The following is an 18712-nucleotide window of genomic DNA, read 5'->3' as shown; positions in this document are numbered from 1 at the left end:
GTTTGTCTAACTTCCTCATCCCAAAATGTCAGTACGTAACTACACCACCAATACGGCGGGGCTCTTGACTCTCAGCAGCCTCCTCTCCTGTCTTCCATTGCCTCTGCCCGCTGGCGAACTGCTTGCCCTTACTTGTCATGGCTACTGTCCAGCTTTGTGCCAGGAGTCTCGCGGGGACTGCTGGGATTGGGGTTTTCCCCTCCCATGTGCTCCGACTGGCGCTAAAACTTGTGAGCTCAAAAGTTCAGAGACCTTGTCCTGGACGCGGGTGTTCTGTGGTCTCCCGGGGTCACCTGACATTCGGCCTCGGAGCGTGCCTCCCGGGATAGTGATAAGCTCCCCTGAGGTTCAGGTAAGCTCTTGACTTAGTGTGATGAATCCTCTCTGAGTCATGAGCTCTCGGCTCTCTGTATTTTAAGCTAGGGAGAATCGAGTGGGCTGGAGATTGGCCACTGGGGACTTGGCGATTGGGGGTGGGCAATAAAAGTTTGGCTGGTGGCCCCAACATAGAATGTAATGTTGGGAGGCCTGGGTATAGATACTGGGGATGTAACAGCCGAACTCAAACCTGAACACCCGGGCGGGGGAGTGGAACTTTGTGCTAGCCCTAGGAGTTCTTCGCCACCCACATATTTCCATCCCCTTCTCACTGCCGGGTGTGGGGAATCCTGAAATAAGATTCGTCAGGTTCAGTGACTTTCGGATCTCGGAACTCACGGCTCCAGACTTTAGAGCCCATGGTATCTTGGTGGAATCTCGGGCTACGTTCTGAAATGATTATTCGGGATGATCTGGGAGCCCACACTGCTAATGAAGGTCCCATAACTTCTGGACCTTTGTTGGAGTAGTTTTTCCAACTGGCCCCTGGCTCCACTAGACGGAGAAAACCCAACTAAATACTGTCAGTCGTGGAAATGGGAAATGATAAAGTAAAGGTTTGCCAGTGAAACCGGGAAGGATTATCCCGGTCTGAGAGGGCCGGAAGCCCTGTTATTGTTAGGCTCTACATTTACATTAATGCCCTGGCAATGCCATTTCCGGTTTCTTCCTTCGGAGCAGCTCAAATCTACCCGATGGGAGGGAAGTGGGAAGAGAGAAAATGTCTTTTAGACTGGTTCCTATTACTTGCGGAGGGAGGCTGATAATCTCCTTCACCACTTTTTTTTTTTCTTCCAGGACTAGTTAGTTACAGTTTTGGAAAGGAAAGGGGAGGGTCTTTGTTTTGATGAAAACCTCAATCTCTCCCCCTCTTATGGTGTGCTCCACCTCGGGGCGAGGTGGACTCTACCATTCCGTGGCACGGGTTGGGCTTTTGCTTTGTTTTTGTTTTGAAATGTGCACAGGGCAAACCCTGGGTATTTTCGAGAATGGGTATGTTTGATTAAACGATGGAAGAGTCTAACACGGGTAACAATTTATTATATCCGGCTTTGGGCTAAGCCATTCCATTTTCTGACGCAGGCTGAACGTCGTGAAAGCGGAAGGGGATGGCTTTGGGTCCTGGGCACAGCCTTGTGGTCCTGGCTGGTTGTTCCCTGTGAGAGGGGCAGAACTCACGCCAAGTGCCCCGGTTAACCCTTTACCCCCGCATCTTCATCCCATAGGGTGCGGTCATTCCATTCAGCAGTCACCACGCATCTGCAAAGATGTGCGCGATACCTAATGTGCTTGCTTTTTTTCTAGATTGAGGTCGCGTGTACACACCCACTGCAATTGACGAGATTTGGCAACTAACCACACTGGACCGCCTTTTAAAATGTAGAACATTTTCATCGCCCCAGAAGTTTTTCATGCCTCTTTCCCAGTCTGTCTCTGACCCGCACCTTTGATTTCTGTTTGGGGAACTTATATAGTATGTGCTCCTTTATGTCAGGCTTCTTTCAGCATGGTTTTTGTAAAATTCATCCGTATTATTGCATGTATTGGGTGGTGAATCAGCATTTTGATACTTTTTTAGTATATTACATTGGATTGTTTATTCTCATTGTGGTTGCCTTTTGAGTTGTTTCTCGCTGGGGTTTATTTTAAATAAAGCTATTAACATTCTCGGTCAGTTTATTGTGTGTGTGTGCGTGCGCGCATAGGTTTTCATGTTTCTTGGTTAAATACTTGGAATTGCCAGGTCAAGAGAGTAGAGAGTAAATCTCTATTTTTTTAACTTTACTTTTAAAAATTCTGATTTTTAGCCTGACCTGTGGTGGCGCAGTGGATAAAGCGTTGACCTGGAAATGCTGAGGTCGCCGGTTGGAAACCCTGGGCTTCCCTGGTCAAGGCACATATGGGAGTTGATGCTTCCAGCTCCCCCCCCCCCCCTCTGTCTCTTCTGTCTCTCCTTCTCCTCTCTAAAATGAATTTAAAAAAATTTTTTTTAATTCTAATTTTCAAAGTGGTTGTACCACACGCAGTTTTCATCTGTGTATTGTCCATTACAACAGTGTGTCCATAAAGTCATGGTGCACTTTTGACCGCTCACAGGAAAGTAACAAAAGATGATAGAAATGTGAAATCTGCACCAAATAAAAGGAAAACTCTCCCAGTTTCATACCTATTCAGTGCAGTTCGATGTGGGCTCATGCACAGATTTTCTAGGGCACCTTAGGTAGCTATCCTGTAGCCTCTACAGACTTGTCACTGACTGATGGCCTACCAGAACGGGGTTTCTCCACCAAACTGCCGGTTTCCTCCAACTGCTTATCCCACCAAGTAATGTTATTCCTATGTGGTGGCACTTCGTTATAAACATGCCGATATTCATGTTGCACTTTGGTCACGGATTCGAATTTAGTGAGCCACAGAACACACTGAACTTTTCTCTGTGCCGTCCACATCTGGACTGGCATGGCCATGGGCTGCTCTGCTGTATATAGGGTGTTATGTCATCTGCACATGCACATATGCTGCCACATCATCCTACAGAAACTGGGAGGGTTTTCCTTTTATTTGGTACAAATTTCACATTTCTATCTTATGTTGCTTTTCTGTGACCGGTCAAAAGTGCACCATGACTTTACGGACACACTGTATGTCATGTGAAGTGGCTCTTCAAGTCTTTTCCCCATTTTTAAAATTGGCTTATTTGCTTTTTTTTTTTTTTTTTTTGTCGTAGTTTTTAAATACATTTTGGCTACGAATATCATTTGTCTGATACATGAATTTTCTACTAATCTGTTGCTTGCCCAGAGGAAAAGATTCATCTCTTTTAAGTGTTTACTGTTACCTGTTTAGGAAATCTTACCCCAAGGTCATGAAAGATAATCGTGTACATTTTCTCATATATTGTCTTCTATAACCTTTACGGTTCTTGGTTTTACACTCAGGTAAATATATTTAGGGGTCAAGATTCTGGGGGGGAGGGTTTTGTTTGTGCTTTAATTTTGCCATTGATTTGAGAGAGAGAAGCATCAACTTGCTGTTCGACTTTGTCATTCCATTTGCTTGTGCACTCTGCTTGTTTCTCAAATGTGCCCTAACCAGGTGCGCTGGGTCCACACTTGTTATTTTGTTCTTTTCCTATTTGGATATACACTTGTTCTAGATTCACTTGTTGAAATAGCCTTTCCCCACTGAATTGCTTTTTTTATTTTTTTATTTTATTTATTTATTTTTTACAGAGACAGTCAGAGAGAAAGATAGATAGGGACAGACAGACAGAAACGAAGAGAGATGAGAAGCATCAATCATTAGTTTTTCCTTGCGCGTTGCAACACCTTAGTTTAGTTGTTCATTTATTGCTTTCTTATATGTGCCTTGACCGTGGGCCTTCAGCAGACCGAGTAACCCCTTGCTGGAGCCAGCGACCTTGGGTTCAAGCTGGTGGGCTTTTGCTCAAACCAGATGAGCCTGAGCTCAAGCTGGTGACCTCGGGGTCTTGAACCTGGGTCCTCTGCATCCCAGTCTGACGCTCTATCCACTGCGCCACTGCCTGGTCAGGCCTGAATTGCTTTTAATTGAAGTACATGGTTCATTTACATTTAATACATTTATTATGAGGTTTGAGGTTAAGTCTGCTATCTTGGTGCTCTTTTCTGTCTCCTTTATTCTTGGGGGGACTAAAGAAATACTAATACCGTTCCTCTTACCTGTGTGTGTGTGTGTGTGACAGAGAGAAACAGATAGGGACAGGCAGATTGGAAGGGAGAGAGATGAGAAGCATCAGTTCTTCGTTGCAGCACCTTAGTTTCTCATTGATTGCTTTCTCATATGTGCCTTGACCAGTGGGCTACAGCAGATGGAGTGACCTCTTGCTCAAACCAGATGAGCCTGCGCTCAAGCTGGCAACCTTGGTGTTTCGAACCTGGGTCCTCCGCATCCCAGTCTGATGCTCTATCCACTTGTGGCACCGCCTGGTCAGGCCCTCTTACCTTCTAAGTTCTAGCTGGGTTGGTAATTAACAAAGACAGATCACTAGGAGAAAATCAAAGTTTTCGTGCATGGGGAATTCACATAAGACATTACGGAGAAAGGGGAACAAGATATTAAATTTTATAAGTGAGAGTGGAACATACATGAAGCAGAACATACAGCAAGACTTTTCCTGCTAGGCAACTCAGAAACAATGGGACACAGCAAGTATCTAGCTAACCGGTCCCTATCTGAAGCCCTCTTATTAACCATACTTAATTCAAATTAGGCTAAGGTGAACATCCTAAAATCCTTACTGAAATAGGTTTTTCTGTTTGAGTATCTTGAGCAGGAAAGGGGGTAAGGTCAAAGGTTCTTTATGAGTCTTTTGTTTCTTAATAAACAGGTTAAAATCAATATCCCAAAAAAGACAGCTTTAGAGTGGCAAAACTTTGGTTCCCTTCATTCTCTTCAAACATTTGAAGCAGAAACAATACCAACCTTTTTCAAAATATGGAGGTGGTAACATTGCCCAACTCATTTTGTAAGACCAGCATAATCCTGATGATAAAACCATACCGAGGACGTTACAAGGAAAGAAAACTTAGACCAATATTCCTGTTAGTATATATGTGCAAAAATCTTATAAATTTCAGTAAATAAAACCTGGTGATATATAAAAATGACCAAAAGGAGTTTATCTCTGACTGCAGCATTAATTTCACTTCCAAAGTCAGTATAATTTGCCACATTAACAGTTTAAAGCAGCGGTTCTCAACCTGTGGGTCGCGACCCCGGCGGGGGTCGAACGACCAAAACACAGGGGTCGCTGCCATCGGTTTTAGGCGACCCCTGTGTTTTGGTCGTTCGACCCCCGCCGGGGTCGCGACCCACAGGTTGGGAACCGCTGGTTTAAAGGATGAAAAAAATCCGATGATCGTTTCAAAAGATGCATAAAAACAGTTGACAGTATGGAACGGCTATTCATAATGCCTCCAAAATAAACCAACCTCCAGTAAATTTAGATACAAAAACTTTCCTCAGTCTGACAAAGGGCACTCCCAAACAAGTTACCATTAACAATATACATAATAGTGACAAGATGAAGGCTTTCCCTCTGAGATCACAGACTAGAAAAGGATTCTACTCTCAGCACTTCAGCATTATACTGTAGGTCTTAACCAGGTAAGAAAAAGATACGATTGGAAAGGGAGGGAGGAAGGAAAACTTTTATTCACAAGTGTTACAGTTGTGTATGCAAGTTCTTAATACAAAATTTATTTTTTAAATATCAACTAATAAGTGATTATAGCAAGGGCAGAAGTTTCAAGGCTTCTTGAATACCCAAATTGTATTTTTGTATAATAGCACTGTCACCAGAGAAGGCCCAAGTTCAAGGGGGCTTTTCCCTCCTCGATTCTTGTCCCACTGATGAGAAAGAATTCAGGTGGGAAACGGTGCAGCATTCAAGCAAAGCAAGCAGTTGATTAAGCAAAGCTGTACACTTGGTAACAAGGCACAAGTGGGCAACTCAGCTAGCCTAAGCACCCCTACTTGTTGGGGTCTTGGAGATTATATACTTTTTAGCTGTAAATTTCAAGGTTCTCCTTTCCTGAGACTGGGACTAACGAAGTGTTTCAGGGCCCATTGAACATCTGGTAATTTTATTCTGGCAAACCTTAAAACTGCTGATTCCCTCCTTCGATAAGTGAGGTAAAACCTTATTTCTCTCCCCTCTCCACTTCCTGCCATGGTAACTGTCCATCCTACCTAACACAACCATTGAATCTGAGCTCGAAAAATGAATTTTTTTTTTTTTTTTTCATTTTTCTGAAGCTGGAAACAGGGAGAGACAGTCAGACAGACTCCCGCATGCGCCGGACCGGGATCCACCCGGCCCGCCCACCAGGGGCGGTGCTCTGCCCCCCAGGGGGCGATGCTCTGCCCATCCTGGGCGTCGCCATATTGCGACCAGAGCCACTCTAGCGCCTGAGGCAGAGGCCACAGAGCCAAGCCCAGCGCCCGGGCCATCTCTGCTCCAATGGAGCCTTGGCTGCGGGAGGGGAAGAGAGAGACAGAGAGGAAAGCGCGGCGGAGGGGTGGAGAAGCAAATGGGCTCTTCTCCTGTGTGCCCTGGCCGGGAATCGAACCCGGGTCCTCCGCACGCTAGGCCGACGCTCTACCGCTGAGCCAACCGGCCAGGGCGAAAAATGAATTTTAAAAACAATGCCATTTAAGCCCTGGCCGGGTAGCTCAGCTGGTTAGAGCATTGTCCCAACACACCAAGGTTGTGGGTTTGGTCCCGTCACACATAAAAGAATCAACCAATGAGTGAACAAATAAGTGGAACCACAAATTGATGTTTCTCTTCCTTCCTCTCTAAAAAATTAATAATTTTTTTAAACAGCCATTTACAGCCTGCCCAGTAGTGGCCCAGTGGATAGATAGAGCATTGACCTGAGATGCTAAGATCCCAAGTTCAAAACCCTAAGGTCACGGGCACGATCACTGGCAGCTGGAGCCACCCATACACACACCCCCTACCCCCATCAAGGCACGTAAGAGAAGCAATCAATAAACTAAAGTGCCGCAACAAGTTGATGCTTTTCATTGCCCTCCCTTCCTATCTGTCTGTCTTGTCTATCTCTCAGGAAAAAAAAACCCAAAATCTGCCATTTACAATAGCATCCAAAACATGGCATATTCAGGGGTAATTGAACAAGTGATAGACAAGAGCTCTATATTATAAACTACAAAATTTTGCTGTGACTTGAAGGAAAATTTAAATAATGGAAAGAGGCTGAGGGCTCTCCCTCCTATGGGCACACCTGTACCTCTTCCCTTCCTCTCTTTTTACACAGGTTTGTGTCTCCTAAACTCTAAGGCTCCCCATGAGACTTGCATCCAGGGAAGCAATGGGCAGCAGCAGTTTGTCCCAGTCTAACCCCCTGAATCTGTCTCCCCCTTTTTACTGACCTGTGAGCCAAAGTGGCCACACCTAGGCTCATTTCTTTCCTATAACATTTTTAGAGAACCAAGCAGCCCCACCTAATCTCTCCTGTTGGTTCTTTTGTCCTAGTCCCCTTCTTGTTTCACTTTCCCGAGCTTTAATAAATGTCCTCCCAAATTAAAAAGAATGAATGGATGAATGATGAAAAGAAGTACCATATTTATGGATTGGAAGACTCAATGATGTCACTACTCAGCAATGTTATTTAATTCAATCCCAGTCAAAATCCCAGCAGACTTTTTTGCAGAAATCAACAAGCTGATTCCAAAATGAAAGAGTAGCACAAAATTAGAGGTCTTAAGCTACCTGACTTAAAGATGACTGTAGCCCTGGCTGGATAACTCTGTTGGTTAGAACATCATCCCTAAGCACAGAGGTTGCCAGTTCCATCTGTGGTCATGGCATATATAGGAACAAATGTTCCTATCTGTTTCCTGCTCTTTCCCTTTCCCTCTCTAAAATCAATAATATAAACACTTTTTTAAGAAATACTGTATAGCTACAGTAAGATAACCAATGGATAGAATATTGTCCAGGGAAAGACACACAAGTGTTGTCATGATTTTCCACAAAGGCCTCAAAGTCAATCTGTGTGGAAGAGGTTATTTTTCTTTTTAGACTTCTAATTTGGAAAAATGCATATAAGTACAAGAATAATAATCCTCATATTTCCACCAAATAATTATATAACATTTAACATTTGTCTTATTTGTGTCTAAATTTTAATTGTACAAGTAATGTATGTATACCATCTTTTTTTATTTTTAATAAAGCTAAAGCCTCCAGCCCCATGAGCATGTATATCGCCTGTCTGAAACCATCACTATCATAGTGAATTTTTATTCTTCTTGCCTGTTTTTCATACTTTTACATACATGTTTTTAAGCAATGAATACTTGTTTTGTGGTTTTAATTTACATAAGCTACTCAACATGTTTCTGAGCTACAATCAGTTTACATCTACAGATAAATTCCTTTCTTCAATTGCTGTAGTAAATTTCTCTTGTGAGAATGCCACATTTAATTTAGCTATTTCCTGTTGGTGGGTAGTAAGGTTTCTTGTTACCTGCTATTAGGAACACACTGACATGAACATTTTTGTGCACGATTCTTTCTGCTGTCCTCATGCAACCTTTTTCCTAGGTTTTCCTAGGAGTCTATCTAGAAGTGGTTTGGCTAAGTAGTAACATGTGTGTGTTTTCAGTGTTACCAGACACCGCGTTGTTACTTTCCAGAATCAATTTTTTCACACCAGACTCTGGAGGAAGCCATAGGAGCATAATTATTTAGAGCTTGGGTGTAGCCTTGGGCTTCATAGGTTCAAATCCCTGGCCCTATCCCTTGGGTGCTTTCTGAGTTTGGGTAAGTGACTTAATTCTCAGAACCTTAGTTCCTTCAGATGATAATACAGGGGACTGATGAGGTAAGCCACTGAAAAGCATGGGCCAATGAGCAGCAGCCATTGTTATGACAGTTGTCTGACCCGCCTCTCCTTGGAGTCATAACTGAGTTCATTGCCTCCCCACTAGGACTGCCTGGGTAAACATTCTACCTCCCCAACCTTTGGAAGGTCTGGTTCAGCTGTCATTGTAATATTCTGGCCTCCTGATGTACATACCCATGAAAAGGTTTCCTAATAGTGACTGTGCCTGCCTTTTTAAGAAGCATTGAGCCTTTCCTCACAGTATCTGGAAAAAAAAAAAAGAAGCATTGAGAATTTTAGTTGCTCTGAAGAACTGAGAGAGGAAGGCCCCCTATGTCTCTGGAGCGGTCTCCCTCCCAGTGGGTTGACACCTGGGTCCCACCATCACAGGACAGTCTCACTTGGCACATTCACTCTACAGCCTCTCAGTGGGACAGGTTTTGCCACCCAGAACTTGCACCTGAAGAGTAGTCTGTGATGGAGTGTTATTCTACCGTATTATTCCTAGGTGTCTGAATGGTCATTTTTTTTGTTTGTTTGTTTGGGTTTTTTTTTGCATTTTTCTGAAGCTGGAAACAGGGAGAGACAGTCAGACAGACTCCCGCATGCGCCCGACTGGGATCCACCCGGCACGCCCACCATGGGGCGATGCTCTGCCCATCCTGGGCGTCGCCATGTTGCGACCAGAGCCACTCTAGCGCCTGAGGCAGAGGCCACAGAGCCATCCCCAGCGCCCGGGCCATCTTTGCTCCAATGGAGCCTTGGCTGCGGGAGGGGAAGAGAGAGACAGAGAGGAAAGCGCGGCGGAGGGGTGGAGAAGCAAATGGGCGCTTCTCCTGTGTGCCCTGGCCGGGAATCGAACCCGGGTCCTCCGCACGCTAGGCCGACGCTCTACCGCTGAGCCAACCGGCCAGGGCCTGAATGGTCATTTTTTTTAAAGTATATATCTTAAAGATTTTATTTATTCGTTTGGGAGGAAGGGGGGAGGAACAGGAAGCATCAACTCCCATATGTGCCTAGACCAGGCAAGCCCAGGGCTTCGAACCAGCGACCTCAGCATTCCAGGTTGACACTATCCACTGTGCCACCACGGGTCAGGCTGAATGGTCATTTTTAATAAAAGCTCCTTTGCTGACCTGTGTGCACTGTGGGCTCTGTCACTTAACCTCTTTGAGACTCAGCTTCCTCTTGTCAAGTGTCAGGTGTGGTTATCAAGACAAATACATAGATAAGTTTGAAAGGATTTTGCAAACTAATTACCTAAAAATGAAAGCCCTATATCAACTAACAGTAGAGGTGGATGTTAAGGGGGATTAGAAAAGAACCCGCCAAAAAATAAAAAAAAGGACCCAGGTTCAGACCCTGAGGTCACCAGCTTGAGAATGGGTTTATCTGGTTTGAGCAAAAGCTCACCAGCTTGCACCCAAGGTCGCTGGCTTGAGCAAGGGGTTACTCGGTCTGATGAAGGCCTGCAGTCAAGGCACATGAGAAAGCAAGCAATGAACAACTAAGGTGTTGCAGTGAAAAACTGATGATTGATGCTTCTCATCTCTCTCCATTCCTGTCTGTCTGTCCCTCTCTCTGACTCTATCTCTGTCCCTGTATATTAAAAAAAAGAAAAGAGCCCGCCAATAATGGGCTTGGGGGGAGGGGGCATTGTCAGTACCTGGCAAGACAGAAAGAAAAGTAATTTGTAACAGGTACAATTCTTAGCAAACTTGACAAATTAGACATCAAGATTAAGATAATGAGCCTGACCTGTGGTGGTTCTGTGGCTAACACATCAACCTGGAATGCAGAGGTCGCTGGTTCAAAACCACAGACTTGCCCCATCACGGCACATATTGAGAGTTAACTACTACCAGTTGATACTTCCCACTCCTCCAACTCATCCTTATCTCTCCTCTCTAAAAAGAAAAGAAAAGAAAGATAATGAGGCCATTTGAAAGCTGGCCTAGAAGAAGGTGAGATGAAGGCAGCAAAGTTGCAGAGCCCTGGCCCATACTAAGACCACCCTTCTGCCCTCCTTGCCCCTTTGACCTCTCATAGCCTGCTCACAGCCTGGGCACAACAGTTCACTGATTCACTGTTTAATCTTGTTCATCACAGCCTTATGCTAATACTGTGATGAACAGGATAGGTAACTTCCTGATGAAGCTTACATTCAACGAGAGGAAACAGATGAAGTGAACGAGGAAAGGGATCGGATGGTGTAAGGACCATGAGAATTAAAATAAAGCGACAGTCTGACCTGTGGTGGCGCAGTGGATGGAGCGTCGACCTGGAATGCTGAGGTTGCTGGTTCAAAACCCCAGCTTGCCAGGCCAAAGCACATACAAGAATCAACGATGCTTTCCACTCCTCCCTCTCCCCTTTCTGTCTCTTCTTTCTAAAAAACAAAAAAAAATAGACTCCTTTTTTTAAAAAAAAATAGGGTGACAGAGTTTGTGGCTGGTAGCCTTTTTAGTGTTCTGGGAAAACATCCCTGAGGAGGTGTGACATTTGCATTGAGGTCCGAGAAGGAGCCTACCCTGCAGTAATGGCAAGAACAGGGATGGTCTGGGGAAAGGCTCCTGTGTTGCTGAACCTGCCTAGTTGTGGGTGCAGCCTGGTACCAGCGAGCCCTATCCTGACCTAAAGTAAATTCCCCAGGAGCTATTACTGGGTTTTGAATTTGCAGTAACAGGTGTGAACATTCTAGCAGCAGTTTAATGATCATGTATGATACTGCAAACAAGAAAAAAAAAAAAAAAAAGAACAGTGTTCCCAGTAAAGAAACCAGCAGTTAGGTGAACTGCAGAGTGCTGCAATAGCAGGGACAGAGCTTGAACATCAGGGAAGGGGAGAGCGTCACAAGATGAGATCAGAGAAGCAGGCAGGGGCTTGGTCATGAGAGACCAATTTCTCAGGGCCAAGAGTGCACAGTGGTTCTTCCGGCAACTGCAATGAAGGGGATCCAGTGGGGAATGTGGGGGGCCCCGGGAGGTATTTTTCTCCAGAGGAAGGGAGTGGGCTGGGAATCACTGGACCCTGGAAGGAAGGCAGAAAAGTAAGGTTCACTTTTTAGGAAGGCTTGTGGATTCATTGGCGAAAAGACTGGGGTTCCCTCTCTGGTTATCTGTTTTTGTTTTTGTTTTTTTCTCAAGAAAGTGTATAGTGAGGCTGTTGAGAGGTGATAGGGCACGGAGAAGCCTGGGTTGCGATGAAAGATTCAAAGAGAAAAGTTATGAAGGAGCGGCCTTGCTCCTCGGAAAGTCAGGAGACTCCTGTGTCTCAGACCTAGGGTGGTGTGGGTGGAGGGTGCTCGCCTGCTCTGAGCTGAGCGAGATGGCATTGGGTGTGTCTCATGTGGACCTTGACTTTTCCTCCCTGCCCCACAGCAGTCACACTGTCCTCCAGGGAGCCAGCATGGAAGAGCCACCATCAGAACCTGCCGTGGAGTCCCCACTGAGTCAGGAGTCCTTTTTAGACTTGTGGAAACTGTGAGTGGAGGTCTCTTGGGAGGGACAGGTCACTGCCCAGCCTGTAATAACGACTACCCCGTGTACCCACCCCACTTCATTCCCTGGTGCTCTGTTAGTAAAGGCCTGTGGAAGCAAAAAAAGGGTCCTGACTTGCTGTTCTTGTCTTTCAGGCTTCATGAAAACAATGTTCTGGTAAGGACTAGGGGTGGCGAGGGACCAGGGGCTGCAGGGTCAACAGGCTAGCAACCCAGCCCGCTGACTCTCTTCTCTCATTCACAGTCCCCCGAAGCACCCGTTGCAGGGGAAGAACTGCTGCTGTCCCTAGACCTTGTAAACTGTCTGGACAGAGGTCTAGATGAATCCCCCAGTATGTCGGCAACTCCTGCACCGTCAGCTGCCACCCCAGCACCAGCAGCTGTTGTCCTCGGACCGGGCACCTCCTGGCCCTTATCATCCTTTGTCCCTTCCCAGAAGACCTACCCAGGCCACTATGATTTCCGTTTAGGATTCCTGAATTCGGGGACAGCCAAGTCTGTAACCTGCACGGTCAGTGGCCCTGAGGGGCTTGCTTCCATGTGACAGTTCAATGCCTGTCCATATCCCTCTGGGTATTTCTGTTTAGAACACTGGGATTTCTCTGGCCTTTGGCTTGTTTTTTTTACATTCTACCTATTTAGTCTGTGACTGCTGACCTCTGTCTCAAAGTTGAATTTTCCCCCTTGAGCTTGGGCTTTCCTCCTGGTCATGCTCTCTACATCTCTCGTGAGGCCATGGAACTTTTCTTTTTTCTTCATTCCCATTCATTCCTTAGCTTTTATAAATAAGCTTCTGGGATGTAGCTCCCCCAACTCTGCCATCTCTAGCTACCCTCTACGCACACAGTACATGGCTTTCAGTTGGTGTTTAAGCAGTGTTTGTTTATTTGACCCCCTGGGTACTTATCCCCTGATCTTCCACTCACTCTTTCTCCTTTTCCTACAGTACTCCCCCATCCTCAACAAGCTGTTTTGCCAGCTGGCAAAGACCTGCCCTGTACAGCTGTGGGTCAACACTGTACCCCCGCCGGGTACCCGTGTCCGTGCCATGGCCATCTATAAGAAGTCCGAGTACATGACAGAGGTTGTGAGGCGCTGCCCCCACCATGAACGCTGCTCTGACTTTAGTGATGGTGAGCAGTCAGGGGCCGCAGATGGGACAGCTGTTGCCCAAAGACCCCAGTGCCTGATTCTTCCCTGATTTGTTCTTAGGTCTGGCTCCTCCTCAGCACCTTATCCGGGTGGAAGGGAATTTGCGTGCCGAGTATTTGGACGACAAAAACACTTTTCGACATAGTGTTGTGGTGCCTTATGAGCCACCCGAGGTCAGGTTTGGCAACCGGGGTTTCTGGGAGGAGTGGGCTAGAGGGGTTTGTCAGTGGCCATCCCGGTCCAGATGTGCAGAGCAGCAGATGGGTTGTCCCCGTTCCACAGTTAACTGCAGCTTACAGAGGCTGCAGGCCTCAGGGCTGGGTGGCCTCACCTCGGCCTCTGTTCTCTCCCAGGTGGGCTCTGACTGTACCACCATCCACTACAACTACATGTGTAACAGCTCCTGCATGGGAGGCATGAACCGGCGGCCCATTCTTACCATCATCACACTAGAGGACTCCAGGTAGAGACCAGCATAGTGCCCTTCATGCTGGCATGCTCCTCCCTAGCCTCTGACTGTCCCCGGGCCCTACCTCTCAACCGTTTCTTCCAGTACTACCAGCCGTCCTTCCCCCTCCCGTCCTTATATGTCAAACTTCCTTTGTTGCCGCCTCCCAGCTTTCCCTTCTCTGGCTTTGCAACCTCTCTAACCTGTGGCTTCTCCATGTGCCTAGAGCTGGAGGATCATGGTTGGGAGGAAGTGGGGCCTGGTTTACAGGCGGGGCCCACCTTTTTACTGCCTCCTGCTTCCGTCTCCGTCCCTGGGCAGTGGTAACCTGCTGGGACGGAACAGCTTTGAGGTGCGTATTTGCGCCTGTCCTGGGAGAGACCGGCGCACAGAGGAAGAAAATTTCCACAAGAAGGGGGAGCCTTCTCCTAAGCAGACCCCCGGGAGCACTAAGCGAGGTAAGCCGGGAGGTCAAGAGGAAGAGGCAGGGGGGGGGCGGTTCTGCCCCAAACTCACCGTTCTTGTTCTCACCATTCCTTACCTTTTTGCCAGCACTGCCCACCAACACTGACTCCTCTCCCCCACCAAAGATGCCACGGGAGGAAGAATATTTCACCCTTGAGGTACCAAGCCTGGGAGAGGAAGAGAAGCAGTCTCTTGCCCCTACTCGATAGGATTGGATAAGGGAATACAAGATGTAACTGTAGCAAATGTGAGGTTAGGCCTTTTCTCTGGTCATGACCTACACTCTTGTGACTAACTTTTAAGTTGAACATAAGGAGCCTAATAGAAACATAATAAGCCTGGGATGAGATTGCTTTCAACTGAAGGCAAGGACCACGTGTGAGTCATCTCTGCAGCCCCAGCTTCTAGCAGAGTAACTGGCACCTTTGTTCAGACTCAACATGTAATGTGTATTGTTTTAAGCCAAAGATTAAGTTTCAAGTTTAGCATTCAAAATTCTTTTTTTTCTTTCTTTTTTCTTTTTCTTTTTATTATTATTATTATTATTATTATTATTGAGCGGCAGACTTCCTCATGCACCCCGACCAGGATCCACCCAGCAAGTCTCTATGGGGTGATGCTCTGCCCATCTGGGGCCGTTGCTCCATTGCTCAGCAAGTGAGCTGGTTTAGCGCCTGACGCAAGGCTGTGGTGCCATCCTCAGTGCCTGTGGCCAACTTGCTCGGATGAGCCATGGCTAAGAGAGGGGGAGGAGGTGTGGTGGAGAAGCGGATGGTAGCTTCTCCTGTATGCCCTGAGCAGGAATCGCACCCAAGACTTCCACAAGCTGGGCCAGATGCTCTCTACCGATGAGCCAGCCAGCCAGGGCTCAAAATCCTCTTTTCTTCCAGACTGCTGTCCCTGCAATTAGGGCACCTGCCATTAGGGGGCAGTGGTGCCTAGAGATATGGCTCCGGGTTGTGTCTGATTTCAGAATGCCAGCTTATACCATAATCTATTTATTTATTTATTTTAAACAATGTCTATTTTATTTATTGAGTTGTTATTCCACTTGTTTATACATTCATTGGTTGAGTCTAAAGGATCGTTTTAGTTAAAGAGAGTGTGAAAATGGTTCTGTGGCTTTGCCTAATACTTTCTTATCCCTGTCCTCTGCCGCAGATTCGTGGTCGTAAAAACTTTGAAATTCTCCGAGAACTGAATGAAGCCTTAGAGCTAAAGGATGCCCAGGCTGGAAAAGACCCAGGGGGAAGCCAGACTTACGCCAAGTGAGTGACCTGGGTCCTCTCTAGCCCCAGTCTCCTGCATTCCTACATTGGGAAGCCTAGGGTCCATTCTTATCCTGCCTTCAAGATAAGAGGCAGGTGAACTCCTCCCAGTGGGTCCTGGCCCTGCCCCAGCATCCCCTAGTCTTCCTCTCATTGAATCATACAGCCACTTTCCAGATTCAGGCGGGGGGAGTGGTCCACAAACCCCTCAGACCCTGTCTCAGAACTGGGGTCTCCAACAGGGGCCTGGTGACCAGAAGTGCCAGACAGAGCTGTGGTTTGGGGTCAGATCTTCAACCCTGCCGAGTTCTAACAAGTCTTTTGTGGGCTTGTTCCTGCCCCCTCTCAGGCTCAGTTTCCTCATTTGTCAAATGGGGTCAGGGAAGGTGAGGAGACTGATACACGGGTACTCCAGGTGCTCAGCAAACATGTCTGCAGTTGGTGGTAATTGTTGTAATTTCCCCTTGTCCCAGCCTCAGGCCCTTCGGAGCTTAGGAAGAGGGGCCATGAGACTCGCACTCAGAGGATGTCATCTCCTCCCCTCTCTTCTGTCTCCACAGCCACTTGAAGTCTAAAAAGGGGAAGTCTAGCTTCCACCGTAAAAAACTCACACTCAAGAAAGAGGGCCCTGACTCGGACTGACATCCTCTGCTTCCTGTCCCCCATTGTCACCCCTATCTTTGTCCTTCTTTCCTTGCATTTTGGGGTGCTTAGGATCTTGAACCTCTGCTTGGTATAGCTGTGCCTCAGAATCCCATTTCCCTTGGATTTGGACTCTGGTAAAGTAGTTGGCCCCTGGGTTGAAAGCCAGCTGGGGAAGCTATCTCAAGTTAATTTCTCCTAACATCATTGTCCACATTGATAAAATGCCAGTGATCCTACCTGCCTCACAGGACTTACCGTGAGGCTTAATGAAATAATGTCTGTTTAGGACTAGGCTTCCTCGGAGGTGCTGACTTCCTGTCCTGTTTGGTGGATGGGGTTCATGGTTTCTACGACTGGGCAACTTAAGAGGAGGGAATTGCTGAGTCCCTTCTCCTCTGACCCAGCCAAATGCTGTCTACTTTCTCGGTGAAACTCAGCACCTCGAGATCTCATCCCATTGAAGAATCCGTTCCTAGTGTAGAATCTGTATCTTCCCAGATCAGTTGTACTTCCCCTCAAATGCTCAGGACCAGTTTCTTTTATACTCTGCAGGCACACTGGTACCCCTGACCTGCACCCCTCCCCTGCCCCTTTTATACCATATATTTTTTATATTGATTTCGTATTTTACAATAAAACTTGGCTGACATCTGTGTGTCTGAGGGTGAGTGCCAGTGTTGGCTGCCTGAGGCCCACAGCGCAGGGTGAATTAAGGAGGTGACATTGGGAGGCAGCCACCTGAGTGCCCAGGGAATGTGAGCTGGGGGGACCCATACCCAGGTTCAAGAGGAGAACAAAAGCTGGAGACTGGGTCAGTCTGCAGGCTGCATGACAACAAGGGAGGGGGTGACTCCATAACTCGGGTTCTCCTCCCTTCCTGCCAGGCCTGGCACAAGGTTCTCTCCTGCCACTGCTTCTAGGATTGGGCCGCTGCCTCCTGGTCAGCCACTCACCAAGGATTACGGGATTTAAATGTCTGATTTAGCAAGCCTGAGCCTCCAGGGTAGCCATCTGCTCCACAGGGAAGGGGCGGGATACCTGACTTCCTGGGGAGGAAGAGGGTGGGCGCTGTGTGATGACAAGAGTGAGCAGGGGAGGGCTGCCACTGTGGGTCCCCAGGCAGTGGGGGCAGCTAAGGTGAAGGCTGGATGTGGGGCTGGGGCCTTCCCAGCATCCCCTCATCCTGGGCTTCATGCCAGGCAGTTGAATGAATTGAAGCTTTAAACTCTGCCAGGAAAACCTTTCAAAGGACTTCTTGGGTTAGGGTGGAGAGCTCAGCCCCCCAACCCCCATCCTGTTCCTCAGTGCTGTGGCTCCCAGGGAGGGGGGCTGGAGGCAAGCTCTCCCCATCACCCACTGCTGCCCAAGCCACTGCTTAGGGGGTGGCCAGACAGTGGGGACACAGCTTGCCCTGCCTCCTCCCTGGTGGCGGGGAGAGAAGCGCCAAGGTCTGGAGGGGTTTCTGGGCCATTGTCCTCTGAGCTTACCAACCAGGCTTAAAATACCAGTGGGAGTCCTTTTGGCTTGCCCCATGGGTCCCAGATGGCTACAAAGCCAACAGCCACCCTCTCCTCAAAACCACCCTTTCTCTCTTAATCGTTGAAGAATGCCAAACACTTCCCAGGAGACCCAGAATCACCATCTCTCCCCATCCACCAGGCCCTTGGCAAACTCATGCCCTCTCATTCCTGTACACGGTCACCTTGAAGCTTCCTTGCTGATCCGTGTACAGCACCCATTACTCCTACTTTACTAGAATATGTCCCTAGCTCTGTTTCATTTCTGCTGTAATTCAGAAATCAGATCCATTTTGGCTCTGCTGATCCCTTTGTGAGCAGACAGATTACTGGACTGAGAAATATGAGGCCTGGATTTTCGGTGAGTCCCTAACTTCTCTGGTCCCACCTGCTCACCTTATTCTGTTCATTTCTCGAGGCTTCTAATAAGATACTGGTGCTTTACCCTGTGCCCGACACTAGGTAAGCCCTGGGGCCCCATGGCAGTCGTGACCCCTGATCTCAAGAGTATAAGCCCTGTCTCATGAAGGTTTGGAGTAAGTTTTAAAAAATGCCCTGCATGCCCGACCAGGTGGTGGCGCAGTGGATAGAGCGTCGGACTGGGATGCGGAAGGACCCAGGTTCGAGACCCCGAGGTCGCCAGCTTGAGCGCGGGCTCATCTGGCTTGAGCAAAGAGCCCACCAGTTTGGACCCAAGGTCACTAGCTCCAGCAGGGGGTTACTCGGTCTGCTGAATGCCCACGGTCAAGGCACATGTGAGAAAGCAATCAATGAACAACTAAGAAGTCGCAATGCGCAACGAGAAACTGATGATTGATGCTTCTCATCTCCTTTCCTGTCTGTCTGTCCCTGTCTATCTCTGCCTCTGTTAAAAATAAATAAAAATAAATAAATAAATAAAGTTTAAAAAATGCCCTGCCGCCTGACCAGGCGGTGGCGCAGTG

General features: G+C 47.4%; 1 protein-coding gene and 1 non-coding gene across 2 annotated transcripts; both read left to right on the top strand.

Moving 5' to 3' along the window:
- The first annotated feature begins 210 nt into the window (after positions 1-210).
- TP53 (tumor protein p53) lies at positions 211-16900 on the top strand. The gene is made up of 11 exons (XM_066264164.1): positions 211-352; positions 12155-12256; positions 12409-12430; positions 12518-12784; positions 13220-13406; positions 13486-13598; positions 13779-13888; positions 14195-14331; positions 14426-14496; positions 15500-15606; positions 16167-16900. Exons 2-11 carry the CDS (start codon positions 12183-12185, stop codon positions 16246-16248), a joined length of 1170 nt encoding a protein of 389 aa, XP_066120261.1. The 5' UTR covers positions 211-352; positions 12155-12182; the 3' UTR covers positions 16249-16900.
- Positions 11329-11513, top strand: LOC136327532 (small Cajal body-specific RNA 16). The gene has a single exon (XR_010729731.1). It is a non-coding gene; the product is annotated as a small Cajal body-specific RNA 16 (non-coding RNA).
- Positions 16901-18712: the final 1812 nt, after the last annotated feature.

The sequence above is a fragment of the Saccopteryx bilineata genome, chromosome 2 (genome assembly GCF_036850765.1).
Source record: "Saccopteryx bilineata isolate mSacBil1 chromosome 2, mSacBil1_pri_phased_curated, whole genome shotgun sequence".
NCBI lineage: Eukaryota > Metazoa > Chordata > Mammalia > Chiroptera > Emballonuridae > Saccopteryx > Saccopteryx bilineata.
Note: the sequence above shows the minus strand (reverse complement) of the source record. Positions and strands in the feature narration are given on the sequence as shown.

What these genes read in the sequence shown, in the direction of transcription:
- TP53 (XM_066264164.1), top strand. Translation starts at nt 12,183, where the DNA reads ATGGAAGAGCCACCATCAGAACCTGCCGTGGAGTCCCCACTGAGTCAG. An exon ending in CCAAGTCTGTAACCTGCACG is followed by an intron (nt 12,785 to 13,219) that starts GTCAGTGGCCCT and finishes CTTTTCCTACAG; the next exon opens with TACTCCCCCATCCTCAACAA. An exon ending in CCCCGGGAGCACTAAGCGAG is followed by an intron (nt 14,332 to 14,425) that starts GTAAGCCGGGAG and finishes CCTTTTTGCCAG; the next exon opens with CACTGCCCACCAACACTGAC.